The sequence below is a fragment of the Aythya ferina genome (assembly GCF_964211825.1).
Source record: "Aythya ferina genome assembly, chromosome: 3".
In the NCBI taxonomy this organism is placed as follows: domain Eukaryota; kingdom Metazoa; phylum Chordata; class Aves; order Anseriformes; family Anatidae; genus Aythya; species Aythya ferina.
In genome coordinates this window covers 119,506,248-119,522,558 of record NC_140298.1, presented here as the reverse complement: position 1 = coordinate 119,522,558, position 16,311 = coordinate 119,506,248, and the positions used below count along the sequence as shown (strand labels likewise).

The 16,311-nt window shown below is 55.7% G+C and overlaps 1 protein-coding gene and 1 long non-coding RNA gene across 5 annotated transcripts in view; both read left to right on the top strand.

Annotated features, from left to right (window-relative positions):
• The first annotated feature begins 327 nt into the window (after positions 1-327).
• Positions 328-16,311, top strand: part of RAB10 (RAB10, member RAS oncogene family) — a 37,994-nt gene continuing 22,010 nt past the window's right edge. Inside the window, exon 1 of the mRNA XM_084514057.1 lies at positions 328-866. Coding sequence (XP_084370183.1) covers positions 740-866 — 127 coding nt within the window. The 5' untranslated portion in view covers positions 328-739. The remainder of the gene's footprint in view (positions 867-16,311) is intronic.
• On the top strand, positions 1,518-15,212 carry LOC311434136. 4 transcript variants are annotated; one of them, XR_014691281.1, is made up of 4 exons: positions 1,518-3,068; positions 3,193-3,299; positions 8,609-9,191; positions 9,288-15,212. It is a non-coding gene; the product is annotated as an uncharacterized lncRNA (long non-coding RNA). The 4 variants fall into 4 exon arrangements; XR_014691282.1 differs by having other exon boundaries at positions 8,609-9,883; positions 9,978-15,212; XR_014691283.1 differs by having other exon boundaries at positions 8,609-15,212.

The following is a 16,311-nucleotide window of genomic DNA, read 5'->3' as shown; positions in this document are numbered from 1 at the left end:
CACCCAGCAAGGCACCGAAAAGCAACCTTTATTGGTTAATTTTTATTAAAAAGAGGCACAAACTGCGCGGGAGGGGGGGGCTGTGAGGGGGCCGAGCCCCGCGATCACCTCACGGCCGCAGCCCCTCCCCCTCCCTAGGGGCTCCCCGCGCGACGTCACCCCCCCGGAGACAAACAGACAGCGGCCGCACCCAATCAGCGCAGCGGAACGGAGCGAGGGGGCGGGCCTTCAGCGTTTAACCCCTCCGCGCGACGTCACCGCGGGCCCGCCTGTGCGTGATGACGTCACCGCGTGCGCGCCGCCTCCTCCCCTCAGTGCCACCGCCTCCCCCCCCCCCCCCTCCTCCTGGCGGCCTCCGCCGTTACCGAGCCGGGAGCGCCGGGGCACGGCCGGGCCGGGCCCAAACCGAGCCCAAGCCGGAGCCCAACCGGGGCTGAAGCGAGCGGGGCCGGGGTTATGAGGCCGGGCTCCGCCGCTGCGTCCCGCTGAGGAGCAGCCGAGGCCCGCGGCGGCGCGGGGAGCGCGGCGGGGCAGCCATTTTGTGGGCCTCCTCCTCCCCCTCCTCCTCCTCCTCCTCCTTCCTCCTCCTCTTCGGCCTCCTCCTTCCTCCTCCTCCTCCTCCTTCTCTTCATCCTCCTCGTCCGGGCCCGGTGCTGAGGGCGGCGAGGGGCCTGCAGCGGGCGGCGGCGGTGGTGGTGGTGGTGGCGGTGGGGGCGGCGGGGGCCGCCTGCGCCTCCCCATGGCGAAGAAAACGTACGACCTGCTCTTCAAGCTGCTGCTCATCGGCGACTCGGGCGTCGGCAAGACCTGCGTGCTCTTCCGCTTCTCCGACGATGCCTTCAACACCACCTTCATCTCCACCATCGGTCAGTGCCCGCCGGACACCCCCCACAAAATGTCCCCATGTCCCCGTGGCCCCCTGGCCCTATATCCCCGGTCGCCATATCCCTGTGTCCCCCTGACCCCAAAATATCCTCGTGGCCCCAGTCTCCACATCCCCAGGTCCCCCTGGCCCCATATCGCCAGGTCCCCCGATCCCAAAATATCCTGTGTCCCCCTGTCCCTATATCCCCAGGTCCCCATGTCCCCAGTCTCCATATCCCCAGGTCCCCCTGGCCCCAAAATGTCCCCGTGTCCCCCTGTCCCTATATCCCCAGGTCCCCAGTCTCCACATCCCCGTGCCCCCCTGACCCCAAAATATCCCTGTGTCCCTCTCACCCCAAAATCTCCCCAGTCTCCACATCCCCAGGTCCCCATGTCCCCCAGTCTCCACATCCCCGTGTCCCCCTGTCCCCATATCCCCAGGTCCCTCTCACCCCAAAATTTCCCCAGTCTCCACATCCCCCTGTCCCCATGTCCCCCCGTCACCCCCCTTCCACCCCCAGCCGTGTCCCCATGGGCTGGATCTCCCCCCCATGTCCCCTCCCCAGTTCCAGCCCCAGTCCCTGCTGCCTCACCCCCCCCCCACCCTCTCTCTGTGGCTCCCCACATTTTATTTATTTATTTTTTTCCCCCTCCCCGCCACCGCCTTGTTCTGCAGCTCGGGTGCCGAGCCTCAAACCCTCTCTGCGACGGGTTTTGGTGGCGATTTAAGGGAATTAAGGCTTCCGCCGTGCCTTGTGGTGTAACTAACGTGTGCGGGCACCAGCCGCACGTCAAGGGGGGAAAAAATGGGTTGGATCTCGGCTTTTTGTGGCTGATGGAAATCCCTGAAACGCCTGGCCGTGCAGGTGTTGACCAAGGGTGGGAGATCGCTGTGCCAGTGAGCACACGCCTTGTGCTTCCTCCTCAGTGCCCCAGCGTCACCCTAAAAATCATAGCTCAGAACTTGAGACGTAAAACAGGGGCTCGCAAGCAAGGACCTTGGTAACCTGAAGCCAAAGGAAATCTGTTTGGGCTCGGAGGGCAGCGAAGTGCCAGGGGGCAGTGCCCTGAGAGCTGCTGGGGCTTCAGCTCGTGGTTCTGCTGAGGAGTTGTTGGGCGGGGGGGGATGGGGGCAGTGAAGGTTGCTTAATGCCAGCTTTTACCATCCCGTGCCTGGGCTCCTGGCGGCTGTGTTTGTTTTTGCTGCCGTGGTTCTGTGCTGCTGGGCGAGTTGTGCCGTGGGGCACGCGGCGTTGGTCGCTGTCGGAGGGTGCTCGAAGGCTCCTGGCTGCTCGCAGGGTTACAAACAGCCAACGTCTGGCTTCAGGAGGCAGCAGGTGGAGATATATATATATATCTAGGTGGTTCTTGCTCCAGAGGGCTGGTGTTTTGGGGACCAGTGATTTTAATAATGAGCTCCCGGGGTTCATCGCTCGGCAGGTTTTGAGGTTTCCGGCAGAGCATCGCCAGGTTTAGCAGCAAACGTGCACGAGGCTGAGAGCGTCTCTGAGTGCTCGGACCGAGCTGGAGCAGTGGGCATTTCTGGAGTAGATAAACTGTAGTGTGTATACACTAAAAGGCAAGTTTTCTTTCCCAAATTTTGAGCCGAACGTCGAGGTGTGGCAGCAGCAGGCACCGCTCGAGGTGGGTGGCTGGGTCAGGGGGTGTCAGGCTTCCGTCTTCACAGGGGAATTTGGCAGGTTTGGGGGCACAAGTGGGTTTTCCACGTGGTGCTGTTGTTTCACCTTACACTGAAGCCACCTTCATGTGGTTATTTGTCTGCAATTGCTTAGTGAGGAGACGAGGTGGGAAGGTGTGTGCGTGTGTGCAGGCAGTGCCAGGCGAAATGGAGACTGGACGTAAACACCTTGAAATGCAGCCACGAGGGAAAAATCCTCGGCTTTTGCAGTGTGCTCAAACACCTGCCCAGTCGTCGTTGGCACCCTTACAACAATCCAGCAATCTGCCTGAAATTGGGTTTTCTCAAACGCTCTCAGGTTTTCCTTGCGGCAGTAGCAGGAATACCGGCGGCCCAGGAGGGGCATGCAGCCTGTGGAGGTGACTGCTGCGATAACCTGGCCCCTGCTGCAGCAGCTGGGTGGGTTTCGCAGCCCAAGAGGAGGCGTTGAGGAAAGAACCTGGATGAGTCTTTGACCCGGAGCAACGAGGAAACGCCGTTTCCAAATCACTTGTGTACACAGCAGGTGACATTGAAGGCGCCTGGCTCATTGGCTGAACCTCTCCTTATATCAAAAAGAAAAAAAAAAAAAGGAGAGAAACCACCTTAGGAGCTGCTTAGCTCTGATTCATGCTTCTGTGTTTACCCAGAGCTCCACCAAGAGCCGGAGATGGCGCAGCACGTCAGAGGTGCTGCAGCACGGGTGGCTGCGGGCAGGGCCGGGGCCGGCTCTCGGGGACTATTGGAGCCCGTCCGTGTACGTAAAGGGTGTGTGGTGGGGGGAGGCGACCGGTTCTGTAAAGCAAAGGCTTGTCTGTGTGTGTAAACGCAGATGTGATGTGTGTTCCTACTCCACGTTAGCAACCTGCGTGCCCTTATTTCATCTTCACACCTTTCAGGAGCGGGTTGAGCACGCTGCGGGGTGACGGTTCGGGTGCTTGCTGGGGGGCTCTGCTTAACATTTGACTTCGAGTCGCTTCGATGCCGTATTTCCTGCCAAAACAGCAGCTAAGCTTCTGGTGCGACGGGGTGCCTGTGTGAATGGTTTCGTTACCCCGTCCAGAGGTGCTATAAATACTCCCCGTGGCTCCTCGGCGAGAATCCCTAAGTCATCGCAGCCTCCCCGCGGGGAGCAGGGCCCTTGCCCTCCAGCGCCGCCGCTCGCAGGTGGAGAGCGACCGAAGGAGAGAGAGAGGGCTGGGCTTGGCTGAGCCACTTCTGGCCCTGGCAAAAAAAGCAGCGATTTTGGGGTGCAAAAATGGCTTTGATCTTTCTTTTTAAGCAGTCGTGGTGACGGTGCAGTTCCGCTTCAGGGCGCGGGTCGGGTCTGTCGCTGGAAGCCGCTCCTGCGATGTAGGGGCGCCCCCACTGCCTGCCCCTGTCCCCAGGACCTCCTGAGGTCCTTTACTCTAGGACCAGCAGTGTGAGTAGCTTCCAATCGATATTTCCTTAATTTCCTGCTGTCGATTTGTTTTGGCACCCGGCGTGACAAGGCTGGAAGCGAGCGGTTGAGGAGGGTCCGCGCGGCGAGGCCGTGCGGGGTCAGCAGGTAAAGCAGCGCCTGGGCCGCTGGGTGGGGAGGGCTGGCGGCCTCAGGATTTGAATGGCAGAACGAGCTCAAGCACATAATTGCTATTGTTTGACGAAGTAAAATGCAAATGAAGGTGAGTCACAAGCAATGTTTTCCCATGGAACCTGAATGCTTCCAGTAATGTGCTCCGGAGAACAAAGAGCGTGCAGTCCTCCTGAGAGCCCCGCTGAAACCATCGGCTTTGGTGGAACTTCCATGGGTCGTAACCCACGCTGAGATCCAGGTGCTCTCCGGGCCTGTTCTTTACTTGCAACCGCCTCAACTCCGTGCTTAGGCGATTCTACAAGTAGAGGGATGGAGAAAAAGCAGCAAGGTTTTGAGGTTTGGTCACTGAGTGTTTTATCCTGAACGCGGGAAAGGCTCGGTGCTGGAGCTGCGCTAGCAGCGTGCAGCACGGCCTTCTTTTAAGGGCAAAGGTATATGCAAACTGCTTGCTGATGAAATCATTTTTTTCTCAGCTTGTTTTTATTTTTTTAAATTTCTTTGGCCTTTGTTAGAAGTGATTTTGAATGTTTGCTTTGGGATCGTTGTATAATGGTGTGTTTAGATAGTCACACTTAAAGCAAGTCCTGGGATATCAGACATACAACTAACGAGTTTCTGTATGTACCCTGGGAGGTTTGTTTGCCCGTTGTTGTAACAAATGAATGTTTGGAAGGAGACACAGATAGCAGACGGGGGAAGAACGTGGTAGGAAAACAAACGGGTCAGAAATTGTTTTGGATTGTCAAAGCGCTTTTAGCTCCGTGGTGGCTGTGATGAACCCACCTGTGTTCCAAACTTTTAGGGTCCAAAAAAAGGTCATGGTATTTCTACAGCTGTCAGAAGCTTTGGTGCCTTCTGCCCTGTGTCCCTTTCTGCCTGCTCTCTGTAGCTGCTGGCAGCGACCAGCCTCGGGTTCTGTGCATACGGGGCTGAGGCTGTGCTCAGGCCGTGCCCCACTCCTCACATGCAGCGGGTGACTCAAGAAAAAAACCCTCAAAGCAAAAAAAAACAAAACCCAAAGGGCACTGAAAGCAAACAGCACTCCCAAAGCAAGCACCCCTGCGCCCCAAACTCCTCTCTGGTCTCTTCCATGGCCTGGGGTGGAGCAGTCAGCACCCAGCGAGAGATGCAGGCGTCACTTCTGCGCGTGGAGCTGGATGCTGGAGCTCGCTGCCACGGCAGCCCGTGGAGGGCAGGAGGTGGATGGGTGCAGAAGGTGCCAGTGGATGTTTTGGGGTGCTGGCTGCCACGCACCTACTGTGGGGCTGCTCCTCCTGGGGGGGCTCTGGGTGGGATATGGGGTGGCTGGCTCCTCACCTGGGGCCAGGAATAACAAGCAGCAGCTCTGCTGGTGGTGCCTTGTCCCTGATCAGGGACACGGGGACATCTCTGTGGGGAGGAGCTGAGGGACGGAGCTGGCTGGAAACTTTGTGCCCTCCCTGTTCTGCTGGGCTGCAGCCGTCCCCTGAGGTGTGCTGGGGGCGTGGGGACACCGGGGTGGGAGTCACACCGAGAAGTTATTTGTGCAAATTGATTTTTATGGCAGCTGGCGTGTGATTGATGGCCTCTGGTGGCAGTGCCAGCACGTTCCCTGCGCCCTTCCCCTCCCAGCCCCTGGTATGAAACAGGACGAAGCCCTTGGCTGTGCCTGCTGCTTTCCTGTGCTGCTGCTGTCCGTGCTGCTCCTCTTCTGGCCGTCCTTGTGCTCACAGCTGCTTGTGCTGGGCTGCAGGAGGCTGGTTCCTGGCTGTGCGGAGTGCCAGGAGACGGGGGCAGGATTGGGAAGGGGGCTGTGAGCGTGTCCAGGCCCAACGGTGACTTTGGCACCGAGGTGTAGCTGAAGAGTGAGCGGAGTCAGTGATGTTGCCTAGGGGAAAAGCGTGTTTCAAATTCAGAGCGGGCTGAGTTTGACAGGCTGCCTTCACAGTCCGTAGTCTGCTCTCGGGTTTTACAAGACTGAGTGCAATGCCTGATGAAATTGGAAGGGAACTTGCTCAGGAACAGGTAGGTGGGGATGTAGGTGCTTCTGTTTGGGCTGGGTGATCTCCAGCATCCCTTCTGTGACCTCCAAACCAAGGCTGTTTTGTAGCTTGGTGATGGGCACAGCCGGGGGGTGCAGGGGAGTGCTTCCCTCGTGGCTTCTCGACCTGCCTCTCCTCCAAAAAAAGCAGTAGTTATCCTGCATCCTTTTCCGTCCTCGAAGTTAGTATTGCTATTTAATTAGAGCACTAATTGAGAGTCCATTGCTAAATACGTAACCAGGGGAGAGGGAAAAAGAAATCCTGCCTTGGAGGATCTCTGCTTTAGCCCCTGCTGCCCCGAGTGCCGAGCCAGCAGCACGGGGGCTTCGCCCTGGCAGCAGCTCCTGCTTGGCCTCCTTCTTGGGGTCCTGGGGGAGCCTCATCCTGCCCGGGGGGGGACCCGATGGCACGTGGCAGTGTCAGGTCTGTGTAACTCAGGGTGCTGGAGCCCGCCAGCCCCTGGCATCGGGGGAGTTCCCTGTGGTGGTGCAGGGGCTGCGGTGGGGCCGGGGCTGCTGCACCCAGAGCTCTGCTCACCCCCAGTGCTCCAGGACCGTGTAACCCTGTGGGGTTTGCTGCTCCGCGTGGGCGGAACCAGAAGTCTTGCGTGGGTTGCAGTTGAAGTCTCTGCGTGTTTTTTGTTCCTTTCTGGAGTTCAAACAACTCCAGGCTTCTTCCCAGCGGGACCGGGGCTGTAGTTGTGTGGAGAAATGCCCGTTGGTGCCTTGTGTTTCCTCAGTGGGACTCCTCGCTGCCCGACATTCTGTTCCAACACAGCAAAACGCCCTCGGCAGCACGCACCTGGTCCTGACCAGAAGCTGTTCCTGCTTCTGGGGTGGTCCCACCAGTGTATTTGTCTGCTCGAGTGCAGAGGATTCGCCTTACTCCTGATGTTCAGTTACTGACCTGAGGCATCTGGACCCACGAGTTACCGTGCCCAGCTCGGACAGCGACTGCTGTGCCCGGTGGCCTCTCCCCTGCCTCCTGCCCTCCTGATGGCACCACACTCCGAGCCCCGTGGCTAACTGGCTTTTCTGCACTTCTTGAACCATTGCAGATCTACAATAAAGGTCCGAACTTCCACATTTAAGGAAAAATCTGCCCGTGCTGGCAGCAGTACTGAGGCACTACCAGTTCCTGGGGTAGCAGTCTTAATTTTCGGTGTCCCCAAAGCCTGCTGCAGCCTGCACCTTACCCTCTCCAGTTTCTGAGGTGGGTTTCTTACAGCGTGGTGGCTCGTTTAGGCTGAGCTGTCAGCACAGGCTGGCTGTCGGGGCGAGGCAAGCTCAGAAATCCCATTTCTGTGACCGTGGCAGCACACACACCTCTCCATCACATTATGGGAAGCTCAGAAGCGTGCTGCCAACCCAGCTGATTGCTGCTGCACCGAATCCCAGCACCACTGCTGTTCTGTTCGGCGTGCCGTGAGCTGCTTTCATCTCCGTCTCACTTTTTGATCTTGCCAGTAAACAACAAAACCTTTTTATTTTTTTTTTTAACTGCTCAAGTTTCTGGCAACAACAGAGGTGGTGCTGCTGGCTCCTCGGGTCTGTGCTTACTGCTGATGTACCCCGGGTGTGAGCTCTGGAACATCTGCACTTCTCTTCCCGTTCCTGGTTTGGTGAATGGGGCTGGTGGACAGAAACGCTGGAGGCTCGCACAGAGGCATCTCAGGAACTTCCCTGAAGATTTCTCCAGAGAGGATGTTCAGCATGGAGTTAACGTGTCCCTGCTTGAGGCTGTGCATCAGAAGCTCTTGCTTTGTGCTCCACGCCTGTGGCCATCAGTCCTGGCTGCCAGGACCCTGCTGGGGGCTGAACTCAGTGTTCGAGGTGCTGCAGGCTGCCACCAGGAGTGCTGCGGGCTGGAGAGGTTCCCCTTGGAGGTCTGAAGAGCTCCCTTTGGTCCTCGGGGATTAGGTGATGGCCCCAGCTTTGTGAAGAGCTTCTGACAAAGTTTAAGAGGTGGAAGAGCCAACGGATGAAGAAGGCAGCAACGTCTTGCTCAGAGCCCCTTCGGGTGCTCCTCACCCAGTTTTTGGGGCAGTTCCAGCGTTCCCTGTGTGTCCAGCGCTGTCGTCACCCTCGGTTTCAGCCCCTGGGACTTGTGGTGCTGCCGGTCCAGCTGTCAGTGTAACTCTCCTTTAACCTGAATTCTTCGGGTCTGTCCTGGCGTCGATTCCCAACGCAGCCCCACTCGGTGTTGCAGTGGGACGCTGAGCTGCAGGGTGGGTGCTGCCGGGAGCTGATTTTGGGGTAACCTGTCATTCGAGGCAGTGCTGGTGGCGTTCTTCCAGGTCTTTCCACCCTCAGAGGTACGGGATCCCCGTTTCTCAGGCTCTTTCCGTGAGTTCAATTTGAGTGTAGCAGGATCAGTAACGATTACTGACGGCGATAAAAACCTGACAAACGTGGTGCTTCTGGGCAATATTGCAGCAGTGGGCGGTTTTTTTTTCCTTCCTTGCTTCAGGTTTCCTGCTAAATAGCCTGGGAGCGTTGCTGCTCACTGGAGAACTTCGGGAGGTTGGGTGGAAACGTCTGCTGGCGTAGAACTTGGTCTCCGTGGGGTGAGCGAGGTGGCGGCACCAGCTGCTCGCAGCGTGGAAATGATCTTAGATTCCTGGGAATTGGTTTAAACCAGAGGTAAATACCTGCAGTGCTTCGCCTCTGTGAAGGCTTCTGGTTCTTGGTGCTGAAATGTTCATAAATTGAAGCTTTTTCTGAAACCTGGACATCGGAGTAAATACCTGCTGGTGTTCAGTACCGGAGAGCATCCTCAATCACACGGCGGCTGCTTCAGGTCCGTGCAAACCCAACTGTGCCCACGTCGTAGAGCAGCAAAGCTTGGGTCTGCACACGCTATATTTAACAGCGAGCACGGTGCCATTCTCTGCACTCAGGGTGGGAAACCACAGGCGTGTCCTTCACCAGCAGCTCTGTGCTGAGAGCCTCTGGCAGAAAGGCCGGGGTCACGTCGCCAGCCCTGGGGGACGGGGCCGCTGCTCCTGGCAGCAGTGAGACCCCGCGGCGTGCTCCAGGCAGCTGCACTCAGGGTGAGTTCGTCAATAGTGGCAGCAGTCACTGCTTCTGGGGCAAGAAACCTGTTTTTCCAGCAATATGTCACTTACAAGTACACGTGCTCCTCCTAGTGAGCTGGAAAAGGCAGCTTCCCAGAATGTTTGACCAGAGAAAATTATATAAAATTTCAAATGCAGTGCGGTAATGGCCTGGTGCTCAAAAAAAATGCACTTCTGAAAACTTGAGCCATCCTGTGAAGCATCGTGGATTCAGGTCTCAGATACTGGTGATGACTGTGGCACACAGACAGGCTCCTAAACCCGTTTGGAAATGACGGAGGAGTTTCTGACCCTTGAGTTGTGCTGCTGGAAGCTGGAGGTGGTCGCTCAGTCCCGTGCTTGGTGCCTTCAGCTGCTGGCACGGCTGAGCCGATGAAACGCGGGTGGAGGCGCGTCCCAGCACCCTGCCTGGGCTGGAAGCAGCAGCGATGGCCTCTCCTCCGTGAGGTTAGCCCTACAGAGCCTTAATTCCCCAAAAAAATAACCGGTCTTAGCTTGGGCATGGCCATGAGTGGTGCCTGCAGGAGCTGCAGGGAGCTTTGAGGTGTTTGCCTCTCATCCAGGGGCTGAATCCACTGCCCTGGTGCTGCTCGAGCAGATAGCACGGACCCGGCGCCGCCTTTCTGTGCTCGCCTTCTCCTCAGGCTGGTGAGCAGAAAGCAGCCAGGGTAGGTGTCGACTTGAGGGTTCTTTTTTTTATGTAACTCGAGGCCAGAATCGCTGCTCCAGCGAGTAGTGACAAATTTTCTGCTTCACAAATAGCAGCGGCGTGCGTGAGAGCGGCTCCGTGCGCCGTGGTTATTTTCGGGCTGACGAAGAAAGCGTAAGTGGGCTGAGGCACCCAGGAGAAGTGGTTTAAGCAGATGCAATCGGACTTGAGCATCCCTCGCACACGTGCCTGGTGGTTTAGGACAGAATTTCCCGTGGTTTCAACGTCCTGTGGGGGCAATCAGCCCCCAAACCTGGAATTTAGGGACACAGCAGAGGTTACTGCTGCAGGGGAGCAGCTCTGCAGTTGTATTTCTTGCTGGAGCTTTGCCTTTTTTTTTCCTTACTACCTTGCGAATAAAAACCTTATTGTCTCCCTTGTCTCTTGGTATGCATAAAAGATCACTGAAATAGCTCCTTTGTTCATTTTCTTTTGTTTTGGTTGTGGGAGCCCTGTGTAAGGTTCAGCCTCTGGAATAACAAAATGAGAAAGTTCCTTTCTTCTGGAAGAAGCCGTGGCTTGTGCTGAAACCAAAACTCTTCGGGGTTTCACGGACCTAAGCGGCAGTGTAGGTGGTGTCAACAGGAAGCTTCAGTTTTCTTTCTGAGCAGAGATTTTTTTTTTTTCCATGGGCATTGGAGCTGTACTTCCACGTGACTTCTTGGAACTCCGTCCCCAGGAGGAAAACGCTGCAGCGAATGCTGGCCTCTGGGACCCTCGCTGCTGAGCCGCCTGCCTCCTGGGCCCCCCTCCAGTCCTCCTGCACCGCGTGCCCCACCAAGGGCCAGCCCCGAGAGTTAGAGGCTGTGTATGGTTGGTCTCTGTTAGGCAAAAATTGAATTAATTCTTATAAATGGAGGGGAGGAGAGGTTCTCAGAGGCTTCCTAACCCGTCCTGCCTTGAAAATGGCTTCTGTCCCATCTGCTCTGGCAGGTGACTGGCACCAAGGTGGGACTGAACCGTTTTCTGGGATCTCAGTGTGCTGGGTGTGAGAGTAAGAGGGACTTGCTGCACCCGAAATTCATGGTGGTCGTGCTTACAAGTTAAATGGGCCGGGTTTCAAGTGCTGCCACTTCTTAGTGATGTGGGTTAGGGCAGAACTTGGTTCAGTCATCACCCCTGGAGGTCTTCACAAGCCGTTTCCATGTAGAGCTCGGTGAGGTGGCTTAGTGTTAGGTCAGGGTTGGGCTGGGTGATCTCGGAGCTCTCTTCCAACCTCGTTGATTCTGGGATTGATGCCCGGGGCCTGGCGTCTGCATCTGTTTCAGGAAAGCCCCTTGCCCCGGTTATCTTCTGAACCTTGCCCAGGCTCTGAGATCAGAACTGTGCCACCACCACCCAGCTGCCTGCAGTTGTGGCCCCGTGAACTTTGCCATCCCCCAGCTGGCTGCTTCGTGCTCTGGAGGCGCTGGTGGGTACGGCTGCAGCAGCAGAGAGCTCCCCCAGGTTGCTTTGCCCAGGAGCTGCTGCTTCCACACCTCAGCTGTCTCTGTCAGCTTCACGCACACCTCCCACCTCCCAGCGCTGCGATCGGGCTGGTTTGGAGCTCCTGTGGATGGAGCCTGGCTTCATTCAGGTACCTTCCCTACAGACCTGCAGCGAGGAACCCCTAATTGATATTTTTAGGCTCATCCATCTTCCTTCCTCCCTTGGAGTTGTCATTATTCGGATTTCCCAGCAATGGTGTGTTTTGGAGTGGTCTTTGCTTCATTATTAGCTTCTGTTTGCAGGTCAGTGCTTGGGTGTGTGCAGTGGATGCAGTATGGGAGCTGAGGTGCGTGGAGTTCCTAGGAGTCACCATCCCTTTTGCTGCTGAGCATGGCGGTGATGCTTTAAAACAAGCAGATGCACGGGATGGGACCTCAGCTACAGCTGTGAGCCGAGCATAACGCTCCTGTCTGACCTGCTGCTTGCTTGGGTTGGCTGCTTTAACCCCAGGTACGGGGCAGAGCAGCACTTCCCTTGTAACCGATGGTTAAACATCCCAACTGTGCCACTTCAGGAGAGGCAGCCTCGTGGAATTCCCGATTTCTCAGCACCGTTTGCTTCCTTGGAGCCTTCTGAGCCCCAAATGTGTGGACAAGTGCCAATTTTTGAATACAATCTGTATTTTAAAAAAGGCTGGTATATAGGGAAGAAACAATTCACGGCACCTCTGCCTCTGTCCCTATTTGATGTTTCTCACTTGAATGTCGCCCTCAGGTGCTCTTACGGAGTTCCTGGTGGGGATGCTGACTTTGGTGGTGGGTTACTCCAGAATTCAAACCACTGGTTAACACCTACATCTTCATACAAGTCTTCGAGGAGGCTTCAAGAGAGGCTAGGAGGAGGGACGAGAGCTTTTGGTGCGCTGGAAGGCTGTCGTCTTGACCTAGATTTAATACTCAGCCTTGAACTGAGTGCTGCACAAAGGAAGCTTGCATGCTTACAGCTTGTCTGCCGCTCTGAGGGGAAGCGGGAGCACTTCAAAAACCCTTTCAGGGTAGGGAAGTGTCGTTGTGGCTCCTGGAAACCTGAACTTTGCTGCTTCTCCCTGGGCTGTGGCCGCAGCGTGGGGCAGCCTGCGTGGAAAGCTCTGGGGAAGCCGCAGCAGAGCGAAGATCCCCGTCCTGAGAGCATCCAAAGAATGCGGCCGGCCTCAGATAAGAGGTTTTGGGGGTGATAAAAAGGCCGTTTAGGCAAGTTTGTCACCCAAATGAATATTCAGCCGGGTCCCCCTTATCAGCAGGTCGAGAGGATTTGCATAAATCCAGCATCCCGGCAACGCCGCTCTTGTTTCAGTCACTTCTTTGCTTGTAATGTGAGCCAGCATCTGAGAGCACAGCGAGTGCAGGCATCTGGACTGGAAGAATGTAGGTCACGCTGGAGTTGCTGCCTCACAGGATTGTCATCTGCTTCGTTAAGAATTAATAATTGGGAGGGGATGATCTGGCAGCAGCGCTGCTGCTGCTGCTGGCCTGCGGCCTCCCTTACGGGTACATTCCAGAGCTGGGAATGGGTTGATGCAGGAATGGTGGAAATCGGGCTGCAAAGAGCTCTAGAAAGATGGTACAGAATCATACTGAAAAAAAGAAAGTTCAGGAAAGAGCCATGAATGATTTAGAGGGACTGAAAATCTGCTGCAAGGGAGATTTAACCAGACCTGACATCCAGCCCAACTCCTGCCTGAGTTTCAGGTCCTCTTGGACTTCATCAGCCTACTGAGAAAGGCAGCAAGCTTTGACTTTTTCTGCTTTTTTTTAAGGATCTCTGGTTTAGCAGATCTAGTTTTAAACATCAAAGGTAAGTCGATTGTTTGGATTTTGACAATCTACTGCATTCCTCGAAGGAGTAAGTATATAATGAGTGAGTGAGTGGTTTAAGATGCACAGCAAGAGAAGTATCTGGTTGTGATGACTCTTCTTGATCGCTGCTCTACAGAAATACTGGTTTTGGGGATGCTTCGAGACAAACCCAAGGCTCTCCTGTGGGTCCTCAGCAGTTGGAGGTACAGCTGCTCTCCTCCAAACTCCTGTGCTTCTTCCAAACAGCAAAGGGGTGAATGCTCCCTGACGAGGGAGCCGAGGCAGGGCACTTGCTGGTTATGCAAATAAGGTCTTGCTTAATGAGCGGGTGGTTTGAGGAGCTCGTAGGGGAGGCCCTTCCTGAAAGGAGAAGCCTCAGAGGTCCAGATCCCACCCGAGGACAGGAGGACTGACAGCAGCGACTGGATGTACGGGCAAGGAGGAGCGGAGAAGGGTGAAACTGATCTCGTCATCAGTGGAATTAAACTGATTGAGTCATGGTTTGAACCACCCGGCTGCTTCCTCTTGGTGCTGTTCTCACGTGTCCCTCAGGAACACATCCCTCAAGCAGAAGGCTGCTGCTGGGCCCCGTTGGTGTGGGGCTTTCTGAGACTCCTGGAGTTAACCAGCTGTACCTCTCCGGGGATTTCATACCAGAGAGGTGTTGCTGTGTTCAGCTGGGACTCCTGGTTAAGTGTGAAGTTGTCATGACTCGAAAGCTGGCAGAGCAGGCCCAGGCAGTCCTTGCTGCTCTGCTGCTTTGTGCTCTGCACTGCAAAGCCTCGGTGCAGGGCGGGTGAAACTGCTGAATCCCCTGATCTGCTGTGGGGCTGCACAGAAACTGCCCCCAGGAGCTGCGGCTGCCCCAGCCCTGGCAGTGCCCAGGGCCAGGCTGGATGGGGCTGGGGGCTGAAATGAGGTGGCTTGGAAGTGACCTTGAAGCCCGAACCTTTCCGGGATTTTATGAAACAGTCTGCTTGTATCTTAAGTCCTATCTTTAAGTCCTCATCTGTGGTCACCGAATATCAAAAATCTTGGGATTAAAGATTTAGGGAAGGGCAGCAAAGACAGCCGAGGGGTACAAGGACCCTTCTCAGCCCACAAGAGGTGGCTCCTGGTGGTTTTCCGAGCTTGCGAAGGCCGAGGTGACAGGGCAGTCATGCTTCACCATCCGAATTGTCATCTGTGCTGAACCAGCTGGATCCCTGGGTGCGAGGAGAGCTGGGAGGCTGCAGCGTGAGCTCCGTCCCGTGGGCCCTGTGAGCCCTGCTGACAGCTCCCCAGGGTGAATTCGGGATGGGCGCTCGTGGTGCTGGCACAGGGAGCGGGGCTGGCGGTGGGTAAAGTTCAGTTATCGAGTGCTGTGCTGCTCTGCGGTGGGTACACCAGGTTATTTATAGCAGATTTGGCTTTGCAGCGGTTTTTTGGGAGTTGTCACAGGCTAACAGCAGAACTCAGCCCGCTGGACCCCAGGTATTCAGCTGGTGAGATCCGTGCTGGCCTGCTCTGCGCTCCATCCACCTCCGGCTGCGTTGCTCTGATTGCACAGTAAGCTGCTTGCTGTGTTAAGGCTTAAAAGTCTTTTTTTTTTTTTTTTTGCAGAGAAACTAAAATTATCTGTTGAGCAGAACAAGTCCTTTGGGGTCAGCTGTCCTGGCTCTGTCCCCTCCCAGCTCCTTGTGCCCCCCGGGCTCCTCGCTTGGCTCCCTGCAGCAACCAATCCATCCGTGTGTTACCACCACTATTTTCATCAAAAACCCAGAGCACAGCTTCGTAGGAGCCCCTGCAATGAAAATTAACTACCCCAGGGAAACCCATGGCATTCAGGCACTGCCTGGCTGCTGCCTGCTGGGGTTTCCTTCTCCTTTTCCCTTTTTTCATCCCAACCTGCTCCATCCCCTCACCAGAGCAGGCAAGTTCAGAAATCCTTGGTTTCTTTAGAAAGTTCAGAACTGTGCCATGAAATACCTATTGATTATGAAATGTATTGCTGCCTTTCTTTTATATAGGTGCCTCATTTTTGCTTCCTCCTTTTGGAGGTGCCGCAGTGCTTGGTGTGCTTGCAGGGTTTTAGTGGGAGGCCAAGAGAAATCTTGCCAGGGATCGTGGCTTCCTCCGTGCGTTAGTCTCGGTTCTGTAGCTGTTTATATTGAAATGAAGATGTCAGAGTTGATTTGAGATGTAACTTGCACTGATCTTTTCAAGGAGGGGAACTGGGATTGTGCTCGTAACTACTAACCAGAGCTTTTGCCTGTGTGGAGCTTTTCTTCTGTGCAGCTCCTTCCTTTGATCCTTCCCCGGCTCCCCCAGCTGCAGGCAGGGAGCACAGCCCGGGCCAGCACTACGTGAAACCAGAGGTGCCTCGTTCCTCTTCCTCCTTCTGAAGCCAACCACATCAAGACAGCCCTGTCCCGAGGCCTCCAGCCCACGAGGGCTGCCTGATTTATTTGTGTCCTGCAGCAGGTGATCTATGAGGACCTGCAGCGCTCCTTGAGACTCACAGCAGTGCTTGGTAGGGCCGTGGCACTAAGGGCCAGTATTTTTTGCAACACGTGCATTCAGTGATCGATTTTCACCTTTCCAAATCAAGGTGGGAGCTGCCCGTGCTGGCTGTAGGTACACACGTGCACAAAATAAAACCAGCAGGGGTGAGGACCACCCGGTATGGAGCGAGCTCTCCCTTGGAAGAGGCAGCCAGCCTTCTGTCGTGGCCACGCTGCCCCTTCCCCACGTGGCTGAACGTGTTTGGTGTGATCAGGGCAAAGAGAAGCAGCTCAAATTCAAGAGAGGTCTCGATTCCTGCTGAATAAATGTCTCGCCAGACAAACTTGATGTGACCTAAAGCCCAAGCTCCTTACGTGGACCTGCAGTTTCCCAATACTGCCCAAAAGCAACCGAGTCATCCTGAAAGTCATCCTGAAAGTCATCCTGACGCTCAGGTTTCTGCATTGTCTCCGGTGATCTCATTCAGACTTGGAGCGAGCAGGAGCTCGAGACTCCGTGTAGTGAAGCCTCTCATTGTGCCGTTCCCACCATCTCCTGGGAGAGAAGACTTCACGAAGAATTGAGAGCTGAGGAGATTTACCTGCTGGAGAGTGAAGTC